The following is a 19,120-nucleotide window of genomic DNA, read 5'->3' on the forward strand; positions in this document are numbered from 1 at the left end:
ATGTTTTCCCATTATCTGAGCTGGTAACCTCAGGCTTCCTTTATAGTCAATAAGAATAAATAGTTGTTTCTGCAGTGTATTTCATCTCACCTGAAAACAGACACCTAAAATATGACAGCTGAATCACACTTGAGAAGTAGCCTTCAGTCATTTACACCTGTATAAAATATAGTCACCTACCTTGACTGAACTCACAGATAATTACCCTGCATGAATGGGAAGATAAAGGACAATCCAACTCATCCATCTCCATCTCTCTTTAAACTTCAAGGTTATAATGCGTGTTATTTCTAAAATATTGATGGTAGATGAAAAAAACCTCCAAACTGGCAGAAAAAATTGTAAGCAATTTTCCTCATTTCTGTAAATCATTGAACACACCTTATTATCTTTATGAAAGGCTCCATTTTCTGAATTGTGTCCATTCTTGTTTTCCTCTTTGGGCTGTTAAACCTCTGCAGCACAAGGAATAATACATGCTTCTCTCTGTCTTTGCACTCCTCTTCTTGATTAAAAATTTCCATTGTCACTTCACTGTTGAAGAACTCTGGCAAATGACTCTAGGTTACCTGATTTAAAAGCAGTCATATCTTCATATTGTGGCCTAATGATTTAAGTAGATTATTCTACATCAAATGCTGTCATTTTTAAAGTTTATTGATGAAACATCTTTTCTCCGTTTGGCTCAACCTGCATTTTTGCTGTTACCTAGATCATCAACAGGACTATTGGGTATAAAATATCCCATATAAGGGATAATTATAACCAGATTTAATAATGATTTGTATTCCTGCAACTTCGTAAACCTCAAAAACATTCAGTCAAGGCATAATGATTCCAGATTTACACCAGAAGAACCAAACTCAACATCTGGCTCAGAATTTCTTCCAGAGTAAAAATGTTTCAAACTGTGAAGCTTCTGTGTGCATGTGCTGGTGGGGGTGGAAAGTGCAAGAAAATGGGTGTCTTTCAGAAATGGAAACACCAGGCAATTTTATAATTATATTACTAAAAGCTGGAAAAGCAAGTTCTGTCTCCCACACCCAACATGAAATTATAAAGCCAAAAATACAATGTTCATCTGACCCTTTAAATGCTATCTCAATTATTTTCTGTCTGTGGTATTTATAGAGTATCTGTCACTGCATACAGGCACCAGCTGCATAACCACAGCTATTTGGATATGATAAAGTTAAAGCCATAGGACTAAGAGTAGCAACCATTAATTTTGGTTATGATTCCCACTGCCCACAACAATGTGATGCTCACAGTAATGCATACACATGTACAGAACATAAATCCTGGTTTTCAAATGAACAACTAGTGCTGTCTCTTTGCAAGTGGATAAGTCTTAAATACCAACCAAGATCTCATATCTCAGACACTTTTAAGCACAGATAATGCAAATTGTGTGTTGAATCCAATGCAGAGCATTTCTAGACACATACAGGTATGGCTCACAAGTAGCTTAGGCTTTGTTCATATAGCCTCTTCTAGCTTTGATTGCCCTGGTTAAGGGAACACCACTCCCAGCCTGCACAAGAACTGTCACCACCCTACCTACCAGTCAGATCTGCCAGCTGTGCTGCTCATGTAACTGCTTCCCATCTATTTAATCCAAAGACTGGCATGTAGAAACACACTGCCATGTCAGAAGAAAAACACAGGGAGGAGTAGGAGGGGCCCGGATTTTAAAAACTGAAGCATTTTATATTATGTGTCCTGGTATGTGACTACATTTCCTCAGAAGGTGTCCTCTATTCACAGGTTTCCTCTGTCAGGGCATGCATGGCCGGGTGCAGTACAGGTGAGGTAGCACTTCCATCTTACCTGACATGGAATGACAAAGGTGTCCCCTGGCAAAATAGCAGTGAAGAAGCATTGCTCTATCTGTTCTCCTTTCCACACAAAAGATGGTGCATTTATTTCAGATCAGAACTTCGTAGCATTTCCAAAGACCTACAGACACTAAAAGTATCTTGGACACATTAGCCACTGATGAAATTGACATACTACCTGTTTGACCTAAAAGATATGTCTTGAGCAAAGATCAGGAAAATAAACTAACTTACTGGAATGAGGTATCCCTTTTTCTTTGCTTTGTGGAGGTTTCTGTATGTATTGAGATATTACTAATGAAAATCACGGCTAGTTTGGGGCAAGCCACACAGAAGTGCTGCTTGTCTCTCATGAGCTTTGGTTGTCCACAGGAAGAAACAGAGGGCTATTGATCTTGTGCAAGTATGAATTCAGAGAACAAGGCACTGTCTGCTCATAAAGAGATGCTATGCTCTCCATTAGCCTGAGCAGTGGTGTCCATTTCTCCATCACCATGTAGGGACAACCTCTAGGGTGGGCTTGAACGTACCTGAACTGAGCTCCTCACAAATGAGTGAACAGGACTTACTTTGGAATGGGAAATTATTCCCTCTTTCCCCTCAGAGAAGGGTTACAAGCATATGATAGACATCAATGTTCTCTAAGCCATAGAGAAGTAGCAAACTGTCTTTACTTAGCATGTCACAGGATTCTCAAATCAGTAACATCATCATACACAGCATAGGTCATGAAGGTGTTTTTCACTCCTGCCTGGGTTCTGAAAATACAGAAATACAAATTTCAAGTAACATACAGGGAAAATCATCCAATCTAGTCCCCTCTGAAAATTATACTGCCAGAGACAGCGGTGAACACAGGAGAGACAAAAAGCAGGGCCCAGCATTTTCTAAACTTCTTAATTTTGAAGGAACAATAAAGAAACTGCATCAATCCCTGTCAACAGATCTTTGGAGAGGTGGGCTAAGGGGAGCACAGGGGGCATGCAGGGGTTCCTCTGTGCTTTCTCCAGAAGGTGTGGTTCCTCAAAAAGAAATGCAAGCGGGGAAAAAAAAAAAGGCCATGTGAGAAAACAAAATGTAGTCCTTTAGCCTTATTTCTTTATGTTTGTTTATCCTAAGCATTTTCAACTCAGTGCACAGCTCTCTTCTCCTCCTCTGTTCACAAAGAAAATCCAGAAATGGTCTAGATTAGAAAACTAGGTGGAAGACCACAAACAATCATTCCTCAGAGCTTGTGTGTAGCCTCTGTCCCTCTGCACTTGAGCTGCTTCCAGAGGGCCCAGACAAGATCATGGTCCTGGTGTTTTCGATGCTACAAAAACCTGTGTAAGAAAGAGTCTCTGGCCCAGTGGGAGTGGGGAGAGTCTGAGAAGGAAAGAAAGATGTCATGGGTTTAGAGGGGTAGTTAACAAGGTTTCAAAAGTAGGTTTTGAATGCCCAGTTTGAGATGCTTCAAAGCCTGAATACCTAAAATCACTAGAAGTTTTGGAAAACCTTGACCTATACCACTGTGTTATGTTAAATAATATGTTCCTCTATACAGGGAACATTCAGGATTGAATGCTCATCTCTTAGAGTGCTTCCGTATGTTAAATGTCACTCTTATCTACCTAGTGAAACTCCTGATAAGAGACAGGTCCTGTCATGATTGCTTTCTAGATCTAAAATACTAATGGCATAAAGCAGCCAGTGGTAAATTCAAATATCTTCCCAGTGCAGCTACTGAGATTGATCTAATTTGTAACCCTTTTCTGATGGCCCTGTAAGCATCATCAAAGCAGCATAAAAACTAGAGGAGAATGGACAGAAGCATATTCAGGCTCCCCACAGTGTGCTTAAGTATGTGACTCCTTTCTACTGATGATCAAGGGCAGTGGATTTGAGCAGCTCTGGGTAGCAGGCAGGCTGAATGGCACATCAATCTAAGACACCATACATGTTGCAAAGAAAAGACTTGCGATTCATTTCAGCTACCTTTGGACTGCTAAAAGTTGTGCATGTCATCAGAGCTAATTGCCTGGAGTCTTTTTATAGACTGTGAGAGAAAGGTATTTTCAGAAGGTGATTCATCCTGCCCATCCCACCCCCAAGATGAATAGCCTGTATGAACGGCTCTCAGCCTCCAGGGACTGCACAGGGACCCAAGGCACAGCTTATACAAGACACATGAGTCTTCAACTGCTAAGAGTCATCCCAGCCGGAGTTACACAGGTTGAATATGAGCCCATGTACTCTGTACAGAAGAGCTCATATGTATGCACTTCTTTATATCTAGTAGAAAATGTTTATATCAGTCAGTCCTCTTTCTCTGCATCCTCTTGTATTTTGGCTACACTTATCATCACGTTTCTCTTCCTGTTCTCCTGACATTAATGCAGTAAGGCACTACCGGAGAAATACGGTTACACTGTAGGAAGAAGGAGGAATAAAACACACTGTGTGCAAACCCATTTCAGAGGCTGAGAGCAGAAAATTAGAGCACAAGCACAACAGCCTGAGTGTTTCTGGCGGGCTTGCAGGCACAACACAAGTAAACATCTGAAAGACAAAACTACTATCAGCTCAGCACAGAATGCAAGCTGCCAGATCCAGACAAAAATGAGTGTGAGGCCCAACCTAGGCATGTGTATGCATGCTGAAGAGAGCCAGAAAATCTCTACAAATGTCACCATCCACTCCAGTTTGATATACAGGCCCCAGCGGCCAAGAACTTGACTCTCAGATCTTTTCTGTGCAAACTGTGACATCTCAGACTCACATCAAGAGCTTTCTATATGTTTTGGCTCAGTAGCTGCTCCCAGTTATGTTGGTGGAAGGAACTTCAGATTCACACCAACCTAACAGAGTTTATTTTACCATCTGTCTGTGTTTAGTCTTCATATTAATAATTAAGGCAAGAAATGCAGATTGGGATGGAAATTCTTTCCTGAGGAACAGTGCTATGTGCCACACAAACCACCTCGCAGCCACTGAAACTATTGTTTCAATAATTACTAGTGAGAAAGCTCACTACTTATTTTTCCATAAGCATCAGCATTTCTAGGATGTCCATTGCCATGGGCCTTTTTTTTACCTTTTCTGCTGAACAAGAGCATAACCAAAAAGTAACGGGCTCAGTTAATAACATGCTGTGAAGTTTGTGAGGGTTTTTTGAGCTATAAATGTATTTTCTGTGGTCTGTTAATGAAATCATCCTTCCTGTCAGTGAAACGGGCCCATGGAGAGGTGAGCTGCATGAGCTTCCCCTGATGGAGTTTTTCCCAGCCCACACCACAGCACAGGGTTATTTGCACAGAGGTCCCTTCACTGGCTCAGGAAACTCTTCCAGACAAGGCCATCTCCCTGGAAAGGATCATCAGCATTTAGTGTGGCCTTAGCTCAGAGCTTTTCTCCACCCAAGACAGGAGTGGTGGGTCAGCATCAAGCCAAGAAGGTCTCTGTCAGCCGTTCACCACTTTCTAACACAGGATGTCCAAATGAACAAGCCTGGTTTATGATATGCAAACAACGAAATCCCAGAGGGAAAAGGTGAACCTGTCACTAGGTTAAAGCCATTATTAACCTCACAGACAAATGCATCTGTCACCATCAATGTGGGATGTCTTTGACTCTTCTGAGTTGTTTCCTGATTTACACTGAGCACAAGAGGCTCAACTTCTACAGGGATATGACTCAGCAGTGAATTTTGGCACATGCTGATCAGAATTAATTATAACAGTGAAGTGCAGAGCTGTGAGGGCCCCAATTCTATTGATAATCCTCCTCACCACATAATCAGATTTTAACCCCCTTTGGCCTCATTACAAGAGTCCCCATCCAGGACCAGTACTTCTCTTCTGGACAATAAAATACTAGCTTGACTTTTCCCGGGTCTCTTTACCAAAGTTCTCTATAACAAGAGATTTCAGACAGGAATTGATAAATCCATAGTAAAGGGAGGGAAAACATTAACATATTATACCTCATGGAATAAAAGGGGAAAAACAGAGCTCTTGAAATGCTAGTTAAAATGTAATGACAAGCCTCTAAAGAAAACAACAATGAGCTCATTTTTGTGTGCATTTGTTTTTTTCAATAGCTCTGCTCATTTTGACCCCTGGTTCTACATTCTTTACATCAGTAATTCAAGTTTCCATAAAGAAAACATAGTAAATTTTGAAGACACAATGTAATTAAAGAAAGTTGCAAGAGAATAATTTCTGGGTAGTTTGAATCCCTTTAGAACCAATATGGCTAAACTATTGACAGAATAAAGAGGGGAAATTAATGGATCTTATATCAGACTTGAGTGAAAGGCAACTGTTTTTTTGGGAAAACCACGTAACAACTGGCATTTAAACCTGACTTACAAAGCTTTCTATTTAATTTTTTTAAAGTGTTCTCTCACCATATAGTTTCATCTTTAATGGCGATATGGAAGACACCATTGTTTAGCTGCCTACTTGCAGCTTCTGCAAGGCAGGTGTTCTCGGGTCTTCGTACCATCCAAGTTGCTCCTGCTTGTTGCTGTTCTGGCACACCAAATGTGAGTTTCTTTTCTTCTTCCTTTCTTTTTTTACAGTACATCAGTTCTGAATATCTAGAGGCCATGGTACACAGGACTGAGAGACCCACAGAGAAATGCAAACCCCAATGTTTGTCTTTCTACATATCCTTTCACAACAGAGCAGGGCATATTACTCTGAAGAAAACAAAGATAGAAGCATTTTTGTTGGTCTGAGTCTGAACTAAGTGTTTCAAGGTGAAAATATGAAGTTGTTCAGGAGATGTTGAAGGGAGGGGGTGTTGTTTCTAACAGAGCAGCCTCAGTTTTGAAATCTATAGATTCTGGAGGAGGCTACTGACTTCTTTGGGTGCTGCTGTCAAGCCAGCTCAGACACCCTGCAACCCAAATTATTCTATAATATGATTCTATAATTCTAGTATTCTGCAATAGTGAAGGATATCAGACTCTGATCTTTCATATTTCACTTCAACAGTTCAGAAATCTTTTTCTAAGGAACAGTAAGGGTGTTGGGATGTTGCCATATCAGCTTGTCTGTGGAAAATGTGTTGTCATGTGCAAGTATCCCCTGACAGAGGGGTACTTTTGCAAGAGCCTTTTGACATGCTTCTGTGAATAGAAGAGCAGCAGCAGTTCTCATATTCACACAACATTCATAGAAATTCTGTATCCTTAAGTAATTGCACTTCCTGGAACATTATCAACAAATCCTTAGGGGCCAGGTTACATGAGAGCATAAGTAAAAACCAACAGACCTGAAGGAAGACAGCAGCAAGGGCTGTGAAAATCTGACAAAGGTGTGGGACAATTCTTTCTTCCAGAATTATGCCACTTGAGGGCTTAAAGTTAGTAGGCTGAGAGGCAGACAGACTGGGCTAATTCTGGTCTTCTTGTGAGTCTAATTTAATTCTTAGAAGTGGAGCTGTGTCTGCTCTAGCTTGGCTCCAGACCATCTTTTCCAAAAGCAGTCAGGCACCAGTGCAATTGTCAGAGTCACCTAACTCCCACTGATGCTAGTTACGTGCCTTTTGAAAATCCCACTAAGGGTGACTGTAAATCTGGCCCTGAATATACTCACTTCAGTTTATTCAGCTGTAATTATGGGTCAGCTCTGCTCACACTGGAGTCCTTCCACTGAACTGTTCACTTTCCTGGCACAGCAAAGACCTGTATCACTGGGGCAAGGGGGTCAAAAAATAATTCTGCGTATTGGAAACTGAAAAGTGAAGCTATTGAAGGGTAAGAATGTGATGAATCAGTTCTCTACAATGAAGTGATACTGAAGCTAGCTTTAATTTAGGAACAGCACAGTGTATTTTATTGTTGATCAAACTCCTTCTCCCTGTGCTGGTCCCCATACAAGTATCTGGAGATGACAGCACTGCGTTTGTCAGTTAACAAGAACACAGTGTCATACATCAACTCACAAGCAAGCCCAGACTAAAAGCTTGCATGTGAGCAGTCCCAGTGCTGAAGTTATACCTGAGCCTTATTAATGCAGGGAACCTCATTAATCTGAACACTTTGGAACCACACAACCATCTGAATTAATGAAAGCTTCTGTTGTTGATGTGTAATCATAACCAGTGCAAAGACATAATCCTTTTGCTTTTTCCCATAAATGAGTGTTTTGGCGTAAAACAAAGGAAAAAAAAAAACACAAACAAAAAAACACAACCCAAACAAACTACTACAACAAAACAAACAAAAACAAACAAAACAAAACAAACAAACAAAAACCCACCAAAACTCAGTAAGTTTAGCATGCATGTACTAAATATAAACATACCCCTGGAAGACACAGGAGAAGCTGATGCAGGAGCAGGTTAGCTTTTGACTAATTGAGCTGCTTGGATTAGCAAATTCTGGAATAATAGCATTACAGGCCCCAAGAAGCTAGAAACCTCATATATTGATTCTCTTGGGCCTTGGAAGGAACTTCAAAATCAGATCAGAAACTCTTAGCTCAGGCAGATCTCAAGATTGAACATCTGAATCTTCAAATCCTCTGCTTATGATTTTTTAATCCATCTTCATATTTTCTGTGTCTGATAGTGCATTGTTTCTGGCAATGACATTACGTCGTCCATTTGTTTCCAGACACAATCAGAGGCAAATGGTCAGCAGCTCAGACATGATTTATCGAGGTCCCAGTTTCTCCTGTGATGTCATGGATATTTATTTCCTAAGGAATCATCTATCTGGAAGAATAAACTCATTTACAAAACTAATGTTGATCGGAAACTGTCGTGCAAATGCTTGTGAATAAAGGAGCCTAGAAGTGAATAACAAATACACACATTGACAAAGCAGGACCAAACATTTCGCTTTCCCTTTCACCCCCAGTTGTCTTGCTGATCAGACAAACAGGAGGGCTGCAGAATAGCTGGGAATTAACTGCCACCGTGTGGCCAAGGGACAGTTTTAGCTACCTTTCTAGAAATCTCCTTCAACAGCTATTGCTCTGACACAAGTGACATTTCCCAGTACTTACTAGTGAAAGTTTTCTGCTCGATCACACATTTGACTTCAGCAGCACTTGCAGTGCCTCCCTAGCACTGGCCATAGGCTTCTTGGTGAGGTCTTCCTCCCTTCTCAGTCTCGCTTTAATAAAAGGGTGGAACATATAACTTGATTCCATCAATTCTTTTTATATTTTCTCTGATAGGTCACCTCATCTTCTGACAGGGGTCACAGTATCATAATCACTGAGCCATTCAGGAAATGGTGCCTGGGCTTGCCTTAAAAAGGATGGATAATTTTTTAATATGATAAGCCTCTTAGTAGAAAAGTTTTTGCCATGCACTAGATTACTGCTAATCAAGTAACAGGCTCTAATCTCTGCTGTTCAGCCTGGTCTGAAGCAGCCAGTCTTATATGTTCTGATTTGTCCCCAAAATTCTTTCAGAACAACATGTTTTTCTAGCTGTTAAACTCAAGATAAGTCAAGACCCATTCCACTGACTTGATGCAACTTGGTTCCACTTTACCACGGGCATTACTCAGAGCTACAGGCCCCAAAGTTGGAAAAAGCCCCCTGAACACATACTGCTGTGACTGGTTGGCTTTGTGCTGCTTTCATGTCCTTGTGGGACTGTTCCACCACGGAAACGGAAGAGGTGCTCTCCTGAGTTTGCCCAAAGAGAACTACAAACTGGTCCTACAACTGTGAAAATTTTGAAGACATCCACCAGGTGTTAATATATTATTTTTTATACACCTCATTCATTCTGGAGCAGCTGATAGCTATATATCTTTGCTATGTATTACCTTGGAGGACTTCCTGCACTACTTAATGCAGTGCTGACACCTTCTGCCTTCATTGTAACTTTATGGCACTGAAAGATTCAAACCTGAGTGCACATCTTGTCCAGCTGCCAACTTTCCATTAGCTGGCTATATTTCTTCTGTTTCTGCCAAAGACGCTTACACTTTCAGTTCACTTACATGCATCATGATTATATTGAATTGCTCAACACAAAAGGACAAAATTATTTTGCATTCCCCAGGACACTATTTCTTCAACAGACTTCATCTCTCTTCAGTTACTGGATTCTTGTACACAGTGTCTTTGGTTTCTCGTGGATAGATGTGGATGAAATTCATAGCCAGAGCCCCTTCAGAACTAGTGCTCAACAATAACACTAGCTAGAGGAATCTGAAATACCCCAATACTTCAGCTGAGCGAATTTGAAACAACAAAATAAGAGATGGTCTCCTAAAGATCTTGCCTATTACTCCAATGCACTCTGGGAAAGAGCTTTTGGGGATCAGTGCTGCGGTAATGCTCACACACAGTGGCCTTGATCAATAGAGCTCCTAGTTGATGTACTTCATTATCAGGGCCTGGGGGCATGGCTGAAAGAGCTCATTAATAACCTCTGAAAGACATCTAGGTCATACAGAGCTCTGCTGGTCATTATAATAATAATTCGTCTGTATGATTTGCATTGTCAGAGCACCTATAGTAGGTTCTTAACTTCAATGTTGCAATGCCTAAAAATAACTACACATTGCAGGAAGGTCATTTAGATGGCCTAACCAAGGCAGATAGAGCCACTTTAGCGTCAGTGCAGAGCGCTCTGCCTCCAAAGGCCCTGAGGGAATAATTCAGAGCAGCCGAGGAGCACCTTTGTGGGGCAACTGACTGCTCGTGGAAACTATGTAGAAATCTGCCAAGAGTGAGCTGGTGTTAGGCAGAGGCACGGTTCTGTCCCAGGGCAATGCAGAGGGTGCTGCCATCCACACTAAACCCTTCTCTGAGGAGGCAGCTAACACTGGGGATGGAAATACTTTCCTTTCCTCTCTCCTGCTCCCTTTCTGCTCAACTGCCTTGTTCTAGCACAGGTAGCACAACACCCAGGTTCTGGGCTTGAACCCTCAGCTCCCATCTCCCCAGAGAGTGCCCTGAGATGCTAGGGCCTCTCTCCATAGGCCTGTTAGAGCTGAGCCACAGCCAGTGAGGAGATCACAAGGGTTAATATGCTAAGAGAAGGAAGATGCCTGCATTTATGGGATAGACGGTAGAAAATGTTCTCAGAGAAAAACTGCTTTATTTTACTTGCTTAATAAAATTTTTCTAAGATGATGACAGACTTGAAGAGAGCTTTAAGAAATGGAAGAAACAACCAAAACCAACAAAACACAGAATCCAAACCAAATTTACAAATATTTTTTCACCCCTTTGTCTCTTATTCATAACAGCAAACACGTATTTCACACTGGAGTTTGTATGCTGGACAGCAGGGGGAACCTTACACTCTGTCACAGCAGATCACCAGAGATCTCTCCATTTTACAAGGACACACAAGAAGCCACAGGGAAGGTCAAACATGCTGAAGCAATCTGGTTCTGCACAACACAATGCATCCTTAAAACAATAACAAAAAGATTAGCTACTGCAGTGAGTAAAACCTTGGCACTATGAACATGGAGCACAGACCAGGGTAGAACACTGTTGGAATAATGGTCTTCTTCTTTCATCAGTATTTTAATTATGCACATGCATAATTTTGTTACAGTAACTCAAAAAGACAGTGAGGTTTTCTGTCAGCATCCATTCATGTTGCAGGTTCTAGTAGCAGAAAGGTGACCACACATTCAGTAAAAATATTCCTCGGCAACTTCAGCATGAGATTCTGCTTGGAGGGGGGTTTCAGGGTGACACAATTGCCAAAAATGTGCAGGTTTTGGCCTTAAATGTTCTTATGTCAAAGGCAGAACAGTTTTAAATACGGTTATGGTGTTCAGTTCAGGGCAGGCAGGACTGGGGAGGTACAAAGGCAACAACACTACCTGTATAGCGAAAACAGACTAAGCATGAGAAGCACCAACAGAAGGGAAGCAAAACCTGGACCTTAATTTAAACTCTTCATGAAGATGTATGAATGATGGCAGTTAGACAGGTCATTTTGAAGAGGATACAGACTAGAAAAAGGGTGGCAAAAGCACCTCCAGAATTAAAGCGGTACAGAAAGAACTTACCCCTCCCCTTCACAAATACCACTAGAAAAAGAAACAAAATGTTTTAATCAAACAGGAGATGCCAGCTCTGAATGGAGGACAATGCGTTTTTTTGGCACTCTCCTATCTCATGACAGAAAGTGTCCCAGATCAGTGAGATCCAAGAGAGGTACTTACACCCCGTGGCAGAAATGCTGTTTGAACAACTTGGTCTCAAACACTAGGAACAAAAATCAGCAAGAATTGCCACCTGCCAAATGTTCTGTGTGGTGAACACAAAGGTTATGGAGATTATGATGTATCAGATAGGTTAAATTGATGGCCAGTGCCTTAGGAAATTTATCCAAGCCTGTGGACACAAAAACTACTGAACGCAGAAACAAGAAACTGCCCATGAATCAGCAGCTGGTGATACCAGTGCTGCAATGATCCATCTGCCACAGTGAACCACCAATTGAACATCAGATGAAAAAAATTAGAGACAAAGCATGAGCTGGGGGATATGGCTCAGACTGATGTCTGTGCTGGAAATGGTATTCACCTAGCTGAAGGGCTATAGGGTAGTATTTCCATAAGGGGCTAGATCCTTCTCACTTTCTATGCTTTTTTACATTGCTGTACTTCAGTAAAACTGGCAGAGTATGGGGTATTCCAAGTATCACATGAAAGACATGTCACCTCTAAGATGAAAGAACCTGAAGAGGAACATTTCTAGGCTGCATTCTTCCTAATATGTAGTCTTTAATGATGAAGTAGCAGAATTCCAGACGTTGGGTATGATCTAATGCTGATGCAGTGGATTTGTCTGCAAATTGTCTTCTGCTCCGCCTTTGTTCCAATTTATTCACAAAGTGTTCTTCTCCAAGACATTAAGTTTTTCCAGTGTATACTGGGATGCCTAGATTCGGCAACAGGGTGTTAAAATAGATGAAAACCAACAGGTGGTGTAAGCACATGAAACAGTGTTGCATACATTTGTGCATGCAGTGAATCCCTTGATGCTTGATGTTGTATCCCAGGACAGAAACATTCCCAATAGCAAACAGAATACAAGGTAGCTTGTTTTTTCAAAACACACTGGAGCAATTCCTCAAAACACAGGTTTCTAATGCTGATTCCCTCATTGCAGCTTTATCTGCTTATACCACAGTCTGCTTGTACTTCAGTGCTGCTGTATACTCTCGGATCACAGAGTCAATGATGGCACACACATTTTTTCTCATGCAAAAAGAGAAAGAAGAAAATTCTGGTTCACTGCTCTGAAGTTGAAAACACTGGTGCAAAAGCTCCAACATACTAGCTGACTTGCTTGAATTGCTTTGCAGGACTGGAGTCAGAAGAAAAAATACTGCACCAGGGAGTCTCTGAATCATTGCTTTCAATAACAGCACTAGAAAAAAGGCTTGTCACGTCGGAGTTCTCCCCAAGTTGAATGACAAAGCAGTAGTGTTAGGCACAATGAAATTGATGAGTTAAACCCTCATACGAGTCCAGTGTTGGAATAGCAATGGCTTAAAATATGTCCCAGACAAAGAACCCTCGGTGACCGCACACATCACTTATAGACTGTAAGAGCTGGGTCAAAGGTGAAATAAATAAATAAATAAATAAATAAATAAATAAATAAATAAATAAATAAGGCATCAAGTCTTCAATGCCCTATTTCATATATTCTGTCTTCAGCTGAAGAGAGAATATTCATTCAATATTCTTTCTTACGTGTTTTGGGCTTAAATTTTAAAGTGCTATATGCCCCTTCCACAGCTTTGGGCAAATACATAGGATGTCTTTCCAGCTTTTTCCTAGAGCCAGTTGTTCTTCTCTGGCTGTTTCTTTGAGACTGACTTGCAGCCTTTGCTGTTTGAGCAGTATCTTCTGAGTATCTTCGGGGAGCACGAAGGATCCAGTTTGAATGTAAACTGTGTTCGCTTGTGCTGGTAGCAACTGAAAGACGGAAGATAATCTGGTGTTAACAGTTTGCCAGTGATATTTTTACATGCACAGTGAGAGACCAGGGTGCCTGCTGGGTCCTTCCTGAAGATAATGCTGAGAAACCAACCTGGTTTCACTGCAGGACATTGCTTGGGTGGGTTTCATACTATCTAATATTTCAATGCCTGCAGTGTAAATACATATGTCAGAGCCAGTCAGTCCCTTTATACACACTTTTAGGGCACAGCTAATCTGACCTGTTGCTGATATCCATCTTAGCCTAAGACAACGGAGAGAAATTTCTGTTTCTCTTCACTGATCATACAGGATAGATGATGAGCTCAAACGGGCACATCTTCATTTAGTTAGGAAATGCCATCCTTTCTGAGGGAAATGTACCATCAGTTGGCCTAATCTCCAAATTATTTTATTTTTTTTTTGCTAGTTGGAGAGAAAACATCCAGCCATTTCTCAATCAGCAAAATGAAAATCAGATTAAGAAAAAAAATCTATTTTTTTTAGATCTCCTCCAAACACAGCTTGGGGTAGAGATGCAAGGGTGGAATTCAGCCCTGGGCAGAAGCACTGTTCTAGCACTACACATGCTACATCTGCTCCTGTAATGGCCACATGTAAAATAGTTGCACCCTTTCAACAGGGAACAAGCAATATATTGCTGTAGTTTCACACACTGCATGTAATAGTCCTAGATTTAGGAAGCAAAACTTGGAGGAAAACTGTGTCTATTAAATAGGCAAATGTGCCACTCCTCCCTCGACCCTCTGCACACCAAAAGGAATCATATTTTGGCTGGTTTATACTTCACCATCAAAATCAACATCCACGTTTGGCAAATCCACATCAGGAAGTCTTCGCCACCTCTCTGAATCCAGGTCTGCAATAACTGAGTCGAAGAAAGCTATTGCTTCTCTGACATCTGAACTGGCCTGTGGGCCTTTTCTCTCCATGGATGCCTGTTGATCAGATGGGGGTTGGAAAGTTAGCCAAGGGCTGGGCACAATGACTTCTTAATGAGCAAACTGTATAAGGAAGCTGCAAAAAATGTATTTGATTGAATACTTCAAGCTGTCAGAAAAGGACACAGGTCCAGATTACTCCACAGTTTGTAGTCATCAAAGAAAGTGGGACAGACACCTAACAATCGTCCATCTGGTTACATGCTCAACACCAAACATCTTCCACTTGGGCACTGCTAGCCAGGTGTTATAAAATCCCTCAGAATCACCGTATCAGAACATTTAATTAGGTGGTTAAGAGACAGCTGGGCTTTGTGACCAAATTTATTCTACCTAGCGGTAGGCACCTAATGAGACACACATTAGAAATGTAGTCATGCAGGGTTCCTTCTGTAATTAATGCAGGGCTTGAGTACCTTCAGAAGATGAGTCAGGCCTCAGGTAGGCTGAATTCCCCTCTGCAGGCAGCTCTTTTAGCTGCAGAGGGATTGTGGGGTAACTTGGTTACTAATTTAAGCATCTTATTAAAATGACTAAGTTAGGTGAAATGAATCCAGATCTAAATTGCTAAAGTCTTTTTGAAATGGAAAAGGACTGTGAGTGTTAAAATATGAGTCATTCAACACTTTGATAATTCCCACAGGAAAGCCACAGGGTTTACAATTAGGAGCCTGTCTTGATAAAAAAGCAAATGCCTGTCTATAAATGCTGAAGGAGTCATAAAGCCTCGGTTAGCAATTCTGTAGTCCCATGTGGGATGAGTATTTCCTGCCAGGCTCTACCTAATGAAGGGCTGTATACTTTCTCTGCCGGTCCAAGCTAGGTGTATTGCCAGGCAGCAATACCGAGACAATATGAATGCTGCCTTGGGTTTCGAACACGCAAGCAAAAGGTACCTGCTGTATCACATCTCTGAAGGACCCGCTTGCTTCCCATTCTGTGGAGGAAGAGAGATGAGCTAGCTTATTGTCCTCCTGACATTATGGGTTGACTGACAACCTCACAAGTATTAAAAGGTAACTGCTACCACACATCGACTGAAAATAGTGACTTCTATTATGACTAGGCCCTTATTGGTTAAAAGACATTTCAAATAAATCCCTATGTACTTCCAGCATCTGAGACACCTCTCTGTTCTTATCTCTCACTAGACCAAACTGGCAAATTTTGAATCCAGTCAGCCTGCAGTCCAGCCCCAGTAGTCTCTCGATTAAACTTCCCATGAGGACAGGGTTGTCTGGGCAAAGTACCTTCCCATTAATCATGCAGCAGGTAGGAGAAAGAAGTGCATTTCCACTGACATGTAATTTAACACAAACAGATAGTTAGGAACAAAACCATTGAAGCCTGTTGATAAGATGAACCTTGAAATCTGTGAACATAAAATTTGTAGTTAGGAAGTAGAGTATTCTGGCTATTCTAGAGGTCTTCTTGACCTTTCTCTAATTTTTGCAAAGCCAGGGCTGTGCAGCTGTGACCTTGCCATTTGTGTTGTCAGGAATGACTCATATGGGTGCCATATCCTGCTGATGTTCCTGTCTGTTCCCAAGGGGATGGCTGGTGGACATTGTGTGCCAGCCAGTACCAGGGCTGTTCATACATAAGAGCTAGCTGGCCACAGTCAGAGGACAGAAATCTTAGCCTCAGCCTGTGGGAGATTCACCTGTTTGCTAAACCCAGGTTAAGCTTTTGGCATTTTTCTTAAGTGGTATTTTCAGTGGCAAATCTCAGAAATTCACAGACATGCATGAAGCCTACTTGTCCAGAAACTATCTCCCAGCCTCCTGGTCCATGGTTTTAGCAACTTTTTGCACTAATTTTTTCCCACCTGGCTGATGGTCAGTCGTGTACCGCTCTGCTACGTCGCTGCTCAGCTCATCAGGGAACTGGAATGCTGTAAATCTCCACTGCCCCAAGCCAATCTTTGTGTGACAGTGCACAAAGTCAATTCACAGACTGTATCTATAGTGTGGAGATTCATCTCCTGGCACCACCAGACGACTCTCCTATATCTCAGTCATTCTCCTTGTATGTTTCTCTGGCCCCTAAATAGTAATGTCTTAATAAAATCTTCTCCAGCCCACTGACCTGAGTATTGTTTCCTACTATTATTCCTAGCTTCTGAGAATCACTATTCAAAGCATTAAAAAGATGACATAAAACCCAATAAAACCAAAAGAAATTTCCCCCTGACTGAATGGGTATTAGATTAAAACATAAAATTAAAAAACGTGGTACCTAGCCCTAAACATGTGAGCCTTGTCTTTGAATAAATAATGCCTACAACAGAGCTTCAGCTTCACCCATTCTGACATTCTGCTGTGATAGAATGTCAAAATGTGGCAATAACTTTTTTGTAAAGTCTACCTGGTCTAATCAGTAAGTCAGCCATACATCCCTTCTTCCCAGCATCCCCATTAATATCCAGTTTAAAGACTGCACTGGGTAACCTGTGATTCTGCTGCCAAAGTCATGTTTCTGGTTGTGTTACCTAAACAGATCACCCCACCTGCTGCAATCCTTTCCTTTGTCCTCACTAAATCAAGTCCAGAGTCATATTAATGACTGAACTGTCTAGAAACATGCAATTTATAAACCACAACCAGAAGGAATCTTTACAATGCTTTTCTCTCTAGAATACATAGACAGTCTGTACCAAAGATGACATTTCAGTTCTATTTTTGTGGTATCATTACAGTAAAAGGTGAAGAATTACAGTCTCAAAATAACCTGCCAACTTATTAAGAAAGTAACCCTTAAAAATTCCTCATAGCCTACAGGTTACCAGTAGAGCTTGCACTGGTGATAAACATATCGCTGATAAGCTATCTGACCAGACAGAAAAAATCCTGTTTGTTTCAATGAATTTACAATTATTTTGTGTAAATAATTTTATGCCAATAAAAAGGCTGCCAGTAAACTTAGGGATTACTGTGCCTGTCAGTCATTAACAGCTATAAATAACCATAGTGAAGAATTCTGGGGCATTTAAGTAGCCTGTCAGAGTATCAAGAGTACAGCTTGCTCTTTTGTAACATGTTTTCAGATACTTCCCATACTCTCATACTTCTTTCCTTCTCCTATTTTCTCCCACCTCACACAAACATAGATATATATATTTCTTTACATGCCCAGTCATGCATACTTAATTTCATACTACTCAGAAAGAATCTTAAGGTATTTAACAACATTTTAAATGATGTAACAGTAAAAAGACAAACAGCTGAGACCAATAAAGCAGAAAACCAAAGAGGCCATACAGGTAATTGCTCATGGCTTAAGAACAAGTATATGGCAAAAGTTCTTAGGAATTACCTTAGAAGACTCTTTGGAAGGAAGTGGAAGAAATGACTTCTTTCCAGTTTTGGATGATTTTGTGGATGTTGGGGAATCTGCAGCCATATGCATGGATTTCAAGTTATTGATGTTGTCAAGGTATTTTTTCCTCAAGGCTAACAGATCCTGTAAGTACTTCAAGCAGTCCTGAGTCTTAGAGTACATCCAGTCTCTGTCTTCCTCTTTTGGCTGAAAGCAAGAGTCGATGCTGGTTGTACTTTTGCATTTTTTTAGTGTTTCACTAATTTTTTCTTGCTCACCTCCAAGGACATACATAGAAGTGCTGCGGATCAATCTCACTGCAGAACCTGTGCCATCACAGTAAGGGATGTCATCTGTCACATTTCTTCGGTGGGAGTTGGGGTGAAATATAGAGTGGATCTTTTTGAACATAGTGTATAACTTCTTGCCCTCTATACCTTTTCTCTTTCAGTTCCTTAATTTAACCCTAGATCTGGTAATCAGCAGGTATAACTCAGATAATTTTGCCACTTACTGTATTATCCTTCCAGCTGCTTTCAGTCTAACACGGTATGAAGAACATGATGATAACACAGAAGTGTGTTTTCTATTCCATTTGTGTCAGTGACATAGCTTTATCCTTTCCTGGGTTTAAAATATAGCACGGGAGGTCAAATATCATACTTTGACCGGTTATTTGACTGCTGCTCCCCGTAAGAACCATCAACATCCAGGCAGCAGTTCCCCCTCCCGCGGCCGCTCCGCCCGCTCCTCACCCCCGCGGTGCCTCCGCCGGCCGGCGGGCGCTGACCGTGGTGCTGAACTGCTCCCGCTCTCCGCCCGGCGTCCGGCCGCCTCCCGCCGTGCGGACCCGCAGTCCCGCGGGCCTCTGCAGGATGCTCTTGGGTTTTTTGTTTTGTTTGGTTTTGGTTTTGTGTTTTTTTATTTTTTTCTGAAGAGCTTCCTGGGATCAGTCTGGACAGGTACAAAAGTCTGAGTGGGGAAGAATAGTTTCTGTCGAGTGGAGTTCAGCTGCTGAAAGAAGTCGCTCAGGCTTTCACCCGATGGTAACTAGAAGATGGCTACGGCTACCTGATACCGCAGCACTA

At 41.4% G+C, this 19,120-nt stretch overlaps 1 protein-coding gene across 1 annotated transcript; it reads right to left on the reverse strand.

The window, feature by feature from the left end:
• Nucleotides 1–13,507: 13,507 nt before the first annotated feature.
• Nucleotides 13,508–18,443, reverse strand: LOC309440403 (uncharacterized protein C13orf42; the record flags this gene model as incomplete). Its single annotated transcript, XM_082054011.1, has 3 exons — nucleotides 13,508–13,749; nucleotides 14,564–14,711; nucleotides 18,030–18,443. The coding sequence occupies 3 exons, from the start codon at nucleotides 18,441–18,443 to the stop codon at nucleotides 13,508–13,510; spliced, it is 804 nt and encodes a 267-aa protein (XP_081910137.1).
• Between the last annotated feature and the right edge of the window lie 677 nt (nucleotides 18,444–19,120).

Source organism: Streptopelia decaocto (genome assembly GCF_964273445.1).
Source record: "Streptopelia decaocto genome assembly, chromosome: 1".
Lineage (NCBI taxonomy): Eukaryota > Metazoa > Chordata > Aves > Columbiformes > Columbidae > Streptopelia > Streptopelia decaocto.